General features: G+C 39.4%; 1 protein-coding gene across 1 annotated transcript in view; it reads left to right on the forward strand.

Annotated features, from left to right (window-relative positions):
• Positions 1-14116, forward strand: part of LOC122790599 (pre-mRNA-splicing factor cwf15-like) — an 82321-nt gene that overhangs the window by 41592 nt on the left and 26613 nt on the right. The window contains exon 3 of the mRNA XM_044058126.1: positions 2563-2640. Within this exon, the coding sequence (XP_043914061.1) occupies positions 2563-2640 (78 nt within the window). The remainder of the gene's footprint in view (positions 1-2562; positions 2641-14116) is intronic.

Here is a 14116-nt window from a genome sequence, read left to right on the forward strand (position 1 = left end):
GTGGTTACCTTCTTATTTTGTTTGCAATCCCTAGCACTTTAAGCATTCACCTCTCTTTTTCCTTTCTTCAAAGTCCTCTGACCATTTGTCAGACTGTTTATTTCCCTGTGCGTTTTTCTTACCCTTTTTACCAGACTGATATACATAAACTTCAGCTCCGTCTTCAGCAGTGAAGACTTGCGCTTTCTTTTTCTTTTTGCTATTAAAATGTCTTTCAGCATGTCTAGCATATTCAAGTAAGGCTTGTAACCTACTTGTTCGATGATCTATCATATGCTTCGTAATGAAGCTACTAATAGGTGCAATGCTGCCTTTTAAAAATGCATTTTTTAATTGTTGTTCATATGGGGAATCATTCGTTTGATTTTCAGGAACTGTCATACCGCTATGGTTATTAAAACATTCTAATAATCTGGCATAGTACCCATCTACTGTTTCATTTTCTTGCTGTATGCATTGATTAATACAAGTCCAGTCTTCTCTAGGTTTCCATTTCTCAGAGATTCGGTCTGTAAGGCCTTTTTCTCTATTGTCAAGTTCTGCGTCACTATGTGGGAGTTGCTTAAATTCTGCATTACGAGGCTTCCAGGTGCCACAAATCATGTGCCAATCTGGACCTACAATTTGTCTAACTACTTTTTCTACTTCTTCCCCATTTAAGTGGTAACTTAACCTCATGCCTTGTAAATCTTCTAGGAATTTTGTAAAATTAACTTTTGGATGGGGAATTCCCTCAGTAGCCTTCCGGATATCCTCCGGTGTCCATGGCCTATATACCAAGAGGGTTGGGTCCTGTCCAACCTGTCCTGCCTGAGGATTTGGTACCTCTATAAGTGGACATATTTCTTCCTCACTCTCAGCTTGTAAATTTCTCTCCATTTGATACGATTCTATGTCACCCTGTGTTTTATGTGTTCTGGACCTAGTTTCAATGGGATGTCTAACAAACAATTTCGGTTTCACTGAGACATCAGGATACCGCGGAGGTGGACCAGCTTGTCCACCCGCTTCATATCCTGAAAAAAGGGAGTGGGGGGGGGAGCCGTTGCTACTACTATATTATTATCTTCTTTGTCTAAAAACAATGCCTTTGAATTATTACTCTTTTGTTCCCTACGGTTTGCTTCCTCAATCCACTTGTGTGCCTGAGGAATGCCTAATTGCCGTTGTTTCTTTGCCTGACCTTTTGTATCACTTTTAAGCTGTTTAAGAAGTTTAACAAGCGAAGATTTGTCTAATTTCCCATCAAATTCATATTTGTTAACCCATTTTGCATAATATCTAACATTATCTGCACGTTGTAGTTGCATATATTTTGCGTCTTCGGTTAGAGGCGGGTATTGAGCAGTCACGGTTCGCAGCGGAGATCCGCTCTTCAGCCACAGATCAGAAAGTGGCCAGCCTGTTTAAACGACAATTCAGTCAGAGGTCTTTTCACTCAATAAGAACCATTTCGGTATCTTCTCCTGCATGCAGACTTTGACCACCGCTATGCTCTGATCCGCAGCTTCTGAGGGATTCCGGTCCGAAGAACCAATCTGTTAAATGAAAAAATACTGTAATAAAAAGATCAATAGACAGGAGGTTCAAGTTCAGGTTCTTTACTAGTGTACACCAGGAGGCAAAAAACGTACAAGTACAGAATTTTGTCTGAATGAAATAGGAAGAACACAACTTTTATAATATTTCTTACTAGTATTAACCCACCAGGCTGACGTAGTCAGTCACAAGGGGTTTTACATCACTTTAGCTTACAATATTCTATTCATCTAAAATGCTGATACTACATTTTGCTTAAAAACTTTTCTAGTAAACAATGTGGCCTTGCTAGCCACCTGGTTAGTTACAATACCCTTTTACAAAAGTTTCCACTAAAGGTTCTAAATTAATTCGAACATAATAGTAGATACAGTTCTCAATACATTTTCCTTGTTACATGTTATCACTTCCTCCTTGCAACCGGTGCATTATCTAATAACATATACAAGGTCGATTGCTCAGGTGGAAAAGAGCAGAAGATTCTCATTATTTCACACATTTAATTTCCTGACCCAGCAGATAATCACTTGTGAGAAGCATAAACATTAATTCTTGCTGAGCTAGCAGCTGCTGGGGTCAGAGGCCAACTTGCAAAAAGGCACAATGCAGTTTCCAAAAGCTTCTTGCAGTTTCATATGAATTAATTTTTCTTGTCATAACATTAATAGAATAAAATGCATTATATCTTTTTTATTTCTTAAAAGCACTAAACATATACATTAATACATATTTTTCGAACATTTTGAATTAGTATGTTTAGTGATGCATTGGTTTGGGCAGGCACCCCTGGCAAAAACATTTTTTTTGTTAACTAGGCCAGAATTTAATCATTTGCTTGTAAATGACTGAGTTGACATTAGCCAATATACATTTAATATATCATAATTTGGCATATATTACTGCATACTTATATTTTAACAAGCTATTTTATATTTTTATAGAGTCTCTGCTTTGTTCCACTGTTGATGATAACCACATGTTATAGTACTTTATAATGGAGATTCTAACCATTTTGCATTATAGATTCCAGTAATGTTCTGAGTAAGTCTTTGGATTCAAATGATTTGGATGAAGCTGATGGAAAGCAAAAAAGAGAACTGGGTAAGTGATGCACTTCAGAAAATGATCACCATAAAGAGAGGAAGTGAGGTGTGAACCAAATGCAGCTGTGAATCTGTTTAGTGAATATATGCCCAAAATGGAATGCTTCTTATTTTTAAGACCATTTATAAGCTGCAGTTGCACTTGACATAGACTGAAATGGGCTTAGATATTCGTAACAACCTTTGCACTTTGATCTTTGTTAATAACTTACAGGCATTGGTAGGGAATGATGTAGGAACAGCTGATAATGGAATAAATATACTGTATGACATTCAGTAATTTATGGCAGTGATGATGGTGGTGAATCTTTGTGATGGGCATTTTAAACAATGGGACAAAAAAAAAAAGAGCTGCAGTCAAAATGCAGGAAAGAATGGCAGGCAATATTTACATGTCAAGTCTTCTTCAAAAAGATAACTGAGCAGACCGAAAGAGTCAAACTGCCCTTACCTGTTAAACCTGTTAACTTCAGTAATAAATAAAATACTGTGCTTTTAGTGGCCTGTTGCCACAATCAGATGTTCCCTAGTATGACATAAAAAGAATCATTACAAATTTATGTATAATCATGCAAAAAAATTCATTAACTTGTAACAAACACACTGAAAAGTGGTTCGGACAAATATAATGAAAAAAATGCTTTGCATGGTAACATGTACCTGATATGCAAACAGAGTCAAAGAAAGTGACATTGTTGACTAAGGATCACTATATCCAATAAGACATAAATGGCGCAGTATTGTTTCCCATGGATCACTATATCCAATAAGACATAAATGGCGCAGTATTGTTTCCCATGGATCACTATATCCAATAAGACATAAATGACGCAGTATTGTTTCCCATGGATCACTATATCCAATAAGACATAAATGACACAGTATTGTTTCCCATGGATCACTATATCCAATAAGACATAAATGACGCAGTATTGTTTCCCATGGATCACTATATCCAATAAGACATAAATGGCGCAGTATTGTTTCCCATGGATCACTATATCCAATAAGACATAAATGGCGCAGTATTGTTTCCCATGGATCACTATATCCAATAAGAAATAAATGGCGCAGTATTGTTTCCCATGGTTCACTATATCCAATAAAACATAAATGACGCAGTATTGTTTCCCATGGATCACTATATCCAATAAGACATAAATGACACAATATTGTTTCCCATGGATCACTATAGCCAGTTTTTTTTAAATATGGTCTTTAAACACAATCAAATGGCTTGATTTTATTCAGCATAGACCCTTTTGTTGTTTGTAAACACTACTAAATGACATAGCAATGCTCACCATGGATTCCTTACCCTGATTTATAAATAAATGTGAATGATACAGCACTGCTCACGACTCTCTGTACCCAAGTTATAGCCAAATGAATGTGTACCATAGGTGCATGTACTTCATCTGCAAGTAAAGCCACATAACATAGAACTACTCATCATGACTCTACACTCCCCGTCTAGAATGACAGAGTCATGGTTTCCATGGACAGTTATGCCTATTTTGCAAATAAAATCATGAGGTACTCAAGGATATTGCCATTCAGTATGATCCAGAATTGACTTCAGAAGGAGGAGCTCTTTTTTAAGGAATGCTAATTTTTCAGTAGATTTTACTTTCTCTGTACTGTAAAACATAAATGTTTACTCAGCTTTTACAAAAATGACAAAACATAAAGCTAAAGAGTTGCTGCTTATATCCACAATGTCTGTTACAAGTCAACTCAGAATCAATGATGGAAGTATGAAGACCTGGTCATCAGATGGATGGTATTGTAAGCCTACGTTAGACAGTTTGCTACATTGAAGTTGACAGTTGTGACCCTGCAAGGCAGAAATTGAGGAATGTAGTGATGGTGTAGGAATCAAGCCATCACATGTTTCTGCCACCAGTCTAATAACTGCTGCCCCTCTTTCATACCCCTGCAGATACACGGTTGGCATCCCTCCCCTGCGTCTGTTCTTATTCTGGCCTTATAACCAACTACCAAAGCTGCAAGGCTCTAAGACAGTGACTATATTGTTTGTTTTAACTGAAAATTTGAGTTATTCATTTGTGTGTCTGCACCTGTATGCTATAAATGTTGAGGTCATCTCCTGGCATAGAAAGGCAACATAAGCTCAGTAGATGAGTACACGAATGACCATAGGTCAGGGTATCAGTTAGTGTCAGCTAGTTAAACTGTAACAAAGTAACCTAGTAATGGATGGATATCGAATGCCAATCGCAGACAAGTCTTACAATCCCTGGAAGAGAACATTTCTCAGGGAAGAGCGACAAAAGAATCAAAATGGTTTAGATAAACTAAATGACATTAAAGTTATGAGGAACCAATCAGCTTTTTCCTGTTGTTGTAGGTTTGAGTCCCTCAGTTTTCACTTGCATACTGTGTGACTCAGCAAAAGTCATTTCAGCCTTCCCAAACAACTTAGACAAAAAAAAAGCTTTTCTGGTTAAAGGACTGCTTGGTTAATAGATGCATAAAATAAATAAAAATAAAATTGCTTACATTTTTGTTTACCTGAATGAGTACTGTAATGAACCATGATATATGTCTGTATAAAGGTATACCTTATTTATTAGCTAACCACATATTTTTACTACTGTATATTACAGCACTGTCAAGTATCTGATGACCTTAACATTGTAATGTATATTTTCTCCCTGGCCTCCTCTAAAACTGAGGTTTACCCAGATGACATGTCCTGCTAACAAAATATAAATAAATTCAGACACTGAAACGTGATCCTCAATCACATTGTTCACTGGTTGTATGATTCCCAAAGGCCTACCAGATGCAGAAATTATGATAACTATCCACAGCAAACTCAAACAAATACTATTGCAGCAACACTCACCAAGACACATTTAGCCTGAACTCACAATGTCTCAACATCTAAGCTCATAAAGCAGACAATATCACAATCCAATATCTTAGTCATAGGAGACAGAAGCATAGCTGGCTCGACCAGCACCCACCCCCTCAGCAAAAAAGAAAACCAAAAAAAAAAGCAATTTACTATATTAAATTGATCACTACATGGTATATTATTACAGATCCACCCCCTCACAGCTCTTCCATTGAAGAGCAAAAACAAAAAACAAATGGTGTCCTTTTACTGGCCATCCACTCGGGTGGCCAGATCTATGGCATGCCTCCACGCCATTCAGGTCCTGTTTCTGTGCCCTGAACCTGACCCTCCTCCATTTTGTTAAAGATAAAAATTCTTGTTATAAACTGTAGCAAGCAGTTGCTACAGCTTATACCCTGCCTACACAGAGCTCTACTGTGTGCAGGTTTTCATTAAAATGTGACTTTTTTTGTTTACTTTTAAAATGTAGCATGCAGTTGCTACAGTTTAGACCACACAGTGAGGCCTACAGTGCTCAGGTTTTACTGCAAATGCAATACCAGCTTTTAAAAAACTGTATTGCATTAGAGATTGAAATTGGTTGATTGTGCTCCCCCCACAAAGCTTTGCGCCAAAGGTAGTTGCCTCCCTTGCCCCATCCTAGCTACGCTATTGGTATGAGACTTCTTTGTGAGACACAGATGTTCTGCTCACCAGGCTGAGCAAAAATAAGATTACAGTCAGTTGCTTATCAGGGACCAGGATCCACCACATTGTGCATGCACTTAGGTCATCGTACCACAAGTACCAGTATGAATTTCTCATAGTGCCCACAAGTACCAGTATGAATTTCTCATAGTGCCCTAAGACATACCTCTCTGGACTCTATGAAGACAGACATGGTGGAGCTGTTGGACTATGTGTCCCAGGCTGGTATGAGCCTAGCACTGAGCAGTATTCTACCTTCTCCAAGAATAATGCCGCAATATAAACAGAAAATAATTGGCTTAAGCTTTGGTGTTATTTGACAGGAGTACAATATTCATCAGCCTAGGAGGATATGGTTAACAGACCACACTGCTTCAGCCAGAATGGCCTGCACCTGTCTCATCAATGCTTCTGAATACTGACTAATACGTTGTCCACTACCAAAGTACCTGTTTAGGCATTGCCAGCCTTATAAACCATGCAACATAGCTAAACCAACCCCTGATAATCTAAAGGCGATACTGCTCAATGCCAGGAATCTAAACAAAAACTGCCATGCATGCAAGCTTCCCTCACCCAGGGGAATAGAGCTGTATGTATAGTTACTGAGACATATTTAAAGCAACACTGTGCACCTCGGCAATGCAGGTCTATAGTGTCTTCCACACATTTTGACCTGCTACTGTTCAAAAAAAAACAAAAGTTGGAGGTGTCTCAATTTACATCAAAGAACAATCATACCTCAAGGCCGGTCATAGGAGATTACTAGGCTAAAAGCTCAAAAGCCCTTACAAGCCTAGTCAATTTTACCAAGCTTTTACACAATGTTCTATCCCTACAGGAAGGTAACAAGGGTCAGCATGTGGGGGTTTGACTATCTTTACACATAAGGGACATGGGTGCCACTCCAAGAGTGAATTTGCAATTTCCCATCCATCAGTTCAGGGTGCGCTTGAAGATGGTCAGGAAGGGCTCTGCTTCACATGAATAGGAAACCTAATCTAGAGGGGGGGCAATCTCTGGGACACACATCTGTCTCTCCAGCATGAACTATTCATGTCAAAGTTCAGGTTTAGATCTGTGGAGAAGGTAATCCTCATGCATTTAGTTTTGCGAATATGCAACATTTCCATCAGGGTTGGGTCAGAGCCTGCCTTCTAGGCCAGAATTAAATCACCTTCAGTTATAATTTGGACACTGAATACAGTGATAGGGCTTTTAATCAATTCCCATATGATATGTTGATTATAGCCTGTATTTTTTCGGTGAAAAACCTCTGAGGATACTCCAACTGTTGCAGGTGCCTGATGAGGGGCGTGCCAAAGGGTGCATACTAGATTATTGATCTGATGAGGGCTGAGTACAGTGGTACTAAGACATCCTTAGATCTGGATGCTATACCCTTAATTTTAAGCTGAGCCACATAGAAGGATTTCCTCACCACCGTGGACATATGGTGGTCAAAGTTCAGATTGCTATCTATCTCAGTACCCAGATCTTTCACTACCGGGTCCACTCTTAGGTGGGCTATCAATGTTGAAATTTTCAGGGGTATTTTTTTCCTGAATGGTATTATTATGCCCTTCTTTGCATTTAGTTTGAGGCAATAGCTCTGACGCCGATCATTAGTCTGTGACAGACCTTTCTCTAGGATATCAGCATCATTTGGGGAGTCACTGATTGTCCTCAGCTTGCAGTCATCAGCAAACTTGATCAGTCAAAGGCCATCTACATTTGCCTTGACATCTGAGAAGTATATTCCAAACAGGAGAGGGCCCAGCACTGAACCCTGTGGTACTCCACTGGTGACTGACATCTTGCAGGATGTGGATTCCTCCACTCTATCAACAAGTGTCCTATCCATGAGCCATTTGGCTATCTAGTGATGTAGAGGTTTATGCCCAATGTTGTGAGTTCACCAGTAATACCTGAGTGGAGTATTGTGTCAAATGTCTTTGCCAGGTCAGGTTAGGCAGAATGCACTGTTACCTTCATCCATGCCCTTGGTGACCTCCTCAAAGAAGTTCACCAGACTGAGCAGGCAGGACCTGCCCTTGATGAAGCCAGACTGGATTGGGTCTAGAGTTTGGACATTTCCTATGTTGTTGTTAAATGGGTCCATGATTATTATCTTTTCCATAGCCTTGCATATGAGGCTAGTCAGACTTATGGGTCATTTGATTGTCCCCAATTGTGCAGAGGGATGGATGTTGCTGTCCTCCATTCTACTGAGAGAAAGCCTGTCTGGAGACTGTGGTTAAATAGAGATCCGAGTGGGTCTGCTAGTTCATGTATCAAAGTATTTAATAGGCACCCTGGGATTCCAACAGAGCCCACTGATGACATGATTTTCTAGCTTTAGAGAATGCAGTGATGACCTGTTCATTTGTGATAACCGGCAAAGGAATGGTACGGGGTATTTTAGGGGGAGTAACAGGAGGTGATGAGAGGGTGAAATTAGAGCTGAATTTATTGGCCAGCAGGTTTACTATTTCTTCCGGCTGAGTAAACAGGTAGCGCCATCTACAGCCAACTCAACATATTGTTGAGTGTTTCCCTTAGATTTCAAACATAACTAAAAAATTATTTGTGGTTATCCTTTGCTTGGGAGTCTACTTTAGTCATGTATTTAGCTTTTGAAGACTTAACTAGTTCCCTGATTAACCTGTTGAGACTAATGAGGGACTGTTTCTCTGTTGTGCTGTCTCCCACTAACTTCTAGACATGAATTTCTTCCTTCTGTTGTATAGTCTATTTATCCCAGGGGTCCAGCAGAGTGGCTTATTTTTCTGGCTAGACCTGGGTTTAGTTCAGTCAGGTACTGCCATTTGCATGTAGTTATATAAGTGGTTGTAGAGGGCATTCGTGTATACTTCTGCATAGGCCTTCATGTTTTCAGGGTTAGGTCAAGCTTTAAAATTACCTATGCTATGGCTTAATAGAAAGTAATTTGCCTTGGAAAAATTCTTTAGGTTTTTAGGGCTTTACAGAGGTACTATCGTTACATTTATTTCAAAGGAGACCATTTATAATCCAGTCTTACCAATGAAAACAACACCCCTCTCCATTTTTGTGAGTACAATGTCAAGAATATTTGAACCCCTAGTAGGAATGCAGACCAGCTGCTCCACAGCATTTGCATTGACCAAGTCCAGGAATCTCTAAGGGTACATCACTGGTCATATATGTTTCTCAGTTTATGGAGGCTGTATGATAAGTGATTCTTGTAACTTCGGATATGCGGAGTAGTTTTCATACTTCATGGTTGGTGACCTGTAGCTAGCGATTATGTGATGGAAGATTTTGCCTGTGGTCAGCTGGACATAGAGTAGGTCAAATGAGTCATCCTGCTTGACCAATCTAGAGATGTCATTGCTTTTTATTATGTTCAGATGATGGTCAGATTGCATGCTAGGCAATGTAGCCTTACATTTCTGGTGTGCTTTCTGCAGCCTTGAACCATGTCTCTGTAACTGCACAGCTGTCAGCATTCTCCAGGTCAAGGAGAACATCCAGTGAGTCCAGTTTCTTGTAAAAACTCCAAGCATTGAGCAGTAGTAAATTCAGCTTGGCATTAGAAGAATTTTTATGTTGGTAAGTTTGTTGGTTTGGCACTGCCTAAAAAAGCACTATGGAGGTGGCTAATGCTTTTGCCAATATCCAAAAGCCAAGAGAAGATAGGTGCAGACCAAATTTGACAAAGCAGTACGGTCTGTTGATCATGTTGTCTCAGGATGACAAATACTGGATCCCCTTGGAATGACACGATTAGCTAGGCCAATTATCAAAGTCAATCATTTTTCGTTTGTATTGTGGTATCACTCTTGGTGAGGGTAGAATGCTGCTCAGTACGAGTCTCATACCAGCCCATGACATGTATTCAGAGAGGTTCATCATGTCTCTCTTCCAGGAGGTTTGTCTCAGTCATTCACACCCATATGGACTATGACTCAGTCATACTGTTACTTGTGGTTGAGTGACCTGAGTGCCTGCATGATCTGGTGAATCCTGGCCCCTGACACACAGCTGACTGTAACACACTCTTTATCTAACCTAGTGAGGGGAGCATCTGTGTGTCTCATGATGAAGTCTCCTGTGACCAGGATGTTTGAATGTGTGGTGTTTTGCCTTAGTGGCTTGCTTGTGGAGACACTGTGATGTGTATTTTTATGTGCAGTGGTTGGTGTTGACTTGGTTTCGTTTGCATGTGGTTTCTGAGAGCAGCATAGAGGAAGCCTCTGAGGTTTTGTTAAGTTACTTGTGAGTACCTCTACATAGGTGGGTTTATGTGTTGAGTCTTTATTTACTGAGGGAAATGATTTGTGTGTGCTGACAACTTGTTTATCATTTGATTTGTCTGTATGTGAGAGTCGTGTGTCAATTATCATAATGTAACTACATCCCTCACATGCTGTGTTTGTTTGTTTCAGGATTAAGTGGTTGTCAGCATACATGAAACAATTGCTACATTGCCTCAGGATGCCCATGTCCACCAAGCTGGCAACAGAAATAGTAGGAAAGTGCCTCTGTATGGTTTCAGGTTTTTTACTATGGGTTTAACCAGGGAGAAGAGTAGGGAGATTTAACTGGATGACAGCACACAGACGCTCAGTGTGAACTGCAGCTATCCAACAAGGTGATGCTGTTCTGACTGCATCTAGATGATCATAGAGCAGCAGGGGGACTGGGGAAGGTTGCAGAGATATTTATTCTAAGGGAAATTTTAACTTGATACCATTTGCATCTATATAGGGCACTGCTAATTGCTGCTGCATGGAGAGCAGCCTAGAGCAAACACTGGGTTTATATAGAATCAGAAAAGCAGGTTTTACAGACCAATCATGAAAACACACAATAAGCTTTCAGCCAGCATTCTCCAACTCAGACAGGTTTGCTACAGCATTCATTGCCACAAGAATCCAGTCAGAAAATGCTGCTTTTAGAGTTCAAGTGCAGGTAAACCACACAATCTAGATACTACTGTCTTGTAAAACTAGCAAACACAATGTAATTAAGTACTTCTTCAACAGTGGAAACAGTTTAGCTTTGCAGCTCTACTAAAGGGCAAGAAATGTACCAATTGATACATGATTCTTATGAAACAGAGTAAAAATAATTAGCAGAAATGCAAAATGATAGTTATTTTCTTTTTTTAGCAGTGGATGGCTTTAGATGCAGCAGATTCAGTGTAGATCATAGATGAAGTAGCCAAACCAAGAGCAGCTCTGAGAAACCAAAGCCCCATACCGTATCCTTGCGAGCTACAGGACCCCCACTATGACTCAAGAAACCCATACCACTTATTTAAATGAACTGGCATCACTATCCATTTTACCCAACACCTTACTGATGGGTGACTTCAACTATCCTTCTGTAAACTGGGAAACCTATACAAACCCAGATGTGCAGGCCCAAATATTCCAGAACTTTGTTAACATGAATGCCTTGAACCAGTTAGTAAATAAACCTAGTACAAACAACAAACATTCTTGACCTGGTCCTCACAAACATGGTGGGACATTACATCCCACCCCCACCCCCAAGTGTGACATTCTCACTGATTAGGGCAGACCATAAAGCTGACTCCTTCAAAATAAAAATAAAGTTTGGGATGCCACCTAGCCCTGGAACTTTTAGGAAGTATTCCAAGGCAAATTTCCTGCTTTTGAATTGCACCCTGGCAAAATTATAAATCCTCCTAATCCCAGGAAACACTGCTGCCTATGTCCATACACAACCATATATACAGGAAACACTGCTGCTTAAGTCCATGCACAACCATCTATACAAGAAACACTGCTGCCTAAGTCCATGCACAACCATATATAGAGGAAACACTGCTGCCTAAGTCCGTGCACAACCATATATAGAGGAAACACTGCTGCCTAAGTCCGTGCACAACCATATATATCAAAATAAGCACAAAACAATGTCAAAAGACAAGCCACCCTGGTAGGATCCTAGCATAAAAAGGTTTCATAACAAAAGGAAGAACGTCCTACCTAAAAATAGGAAGTGCAATACTAGCAAGGCAAGGACTCCCTCTTCAAACATAATACGCATCTCAGTGGACTAATTAAGTCTACCAAAGCCAAATCTGAAGTAGAAGTAGCCTCCCAGGCTAAGGATAGTCATAAAGCATTCTTCAGTTATGTTCGCAACTTTAAAGGTAATATTCAACAATGTGCCAAACTAATTGTAAATGGAGCCACCTATACTGAGACAGAAGTTATAGCTAATCTACTGGCCCGTAAGTTCAGTTCTAATTTTACCCTCCTTTCACCACCAGGCATCTCTCAAGAAATATCCCAATCATAATTCCCCCAACTGTTACTAGGGAAGAGGTCCTAAAATTGACCAAAAACACTGCATTCATGGAACTTGGTAATATCCCAGGTCATCTAAGTTTAATTTTGCTAAGTCTTTTGGGTTTCTAATACCATTACGGGAATGGCCTCCTTTCCTAATGCAAAGTGTGATTAAAGTTCATGAAATTATTACTGTTTCAATCTTTGATGTTAGCCAAACATGCATATGTTACATTATATATGAAAGTCCAATCTTTTGGTCATTTACTCTCCACATTTCAGGACTCACTCTAGCAGGTCCAGAAATTTCAAATAGGTACCATCAACATCTGAGTGTTGGTTATGTAATTATCTAGAATTTTATCATTAACCCATGAAAAAGAAAGCAACCATTGTTGGCAAATGAGGAAAACATACAAGAAAAATAATCTGCAAGTCAGAAATAGACTATGCTTTACCCTGAAGGAATATAGGTACTCAAAGAATGTTTGTGTCTCCACCACTGTATCTTTAAACTGTGATGTAAGGGAGATGAGTTATATGAATGACACCAGACTGTGTGGTGGGTATATAACCTAACATATTCCTCACTTATGAAATAGGTTGTCTTCCCCTACCAAGCAGAGTGCTTCCTTTAAAACTAGTCTAGATAACTGAATGGGTGAGCACAAATTTTTACCAGGGATAAGTGGTGACAGTTTACTTGATGGGGCCATTTTTAGTCTCCAATCAGTATCAAGTGATAATGCTAAGCTTCTTTATGACCCCTTTGGCAGTAAGCTTAATAAATACCCATAAACAAATGACGTGCTGTTGAAATAAGGGACAAAAGTATGGTTTGTGTTATTATTATGCAGTGCAAGAAGTCAGTAGAGAAAACAGTTATTCATATAGGAAGAATGGGCCTACTTTCAAATCCCGACTACCATATGATCGACTATTAAAATCTTGAGATGAAAATCATGAAAAACTGCAGAAACCTGCACATCAGATGTTTACTAGGATAAGTAAGCACTTGCCCAAATGTAAACAAAACTCATGCCACGGTAAGTAAAACCAACCTAGGTTGGCGGCTGGGCCCCTGACCCTGACTATATATACCAATTCCGGGATTGCACTACAGTGGAGAAAAGGGCATGTTGGGCAAGTGTTTACTTACCCTAGTAAAAATTTGACATTTGAGTTTTGTAGTTTAAAGAGTTTTGTTTCGGGATTTTAACAGTTGATGATATGGGAGTCAGGATTTGAAAGTAGACCCAGGAAGAATAGACATTGCTAGTATCACTGTGTCTTAGGCCAAAGGAAAAAGGGGACAGAACATGAAGATGCCAGGGTAGTGATGGACACAAGTAGTGGCATTCTATGTAACAAAGGCATCAACTGTAAGGTGTTATAAAAAATGTGCAATCTCTGTGGTATCCCCAAATTCTCAAATAACTCACTAAACAAGTATAGTGGACCCAAAAACAAAACAGTGTAAGAAACTTCTCTGTGTGGAAGATTTGCAGTCCATCTATCTCTAGTTAATGACTGTATATTAATCAGATCAGACAATAGTAGTAGAAGTAGCAAACTTAAACTCATCTTAAGTC

The sequence above is a fragment of the Protopterus annectens genome, chromosome 16.part0 (genome assembly GCF_019279795.1).
Source record: "Protopterus annectens isolate FY-2018-M chromosome 16.part0, PAN1.0, whole genome shotgun sequence".
NCBI classification, from domain to species: domain Eukaryota; kingdom Metazoa; phylum Chordata; order Ceratodontiformes; family Protopteridae; genus Protopterus; species Protopterus annectens.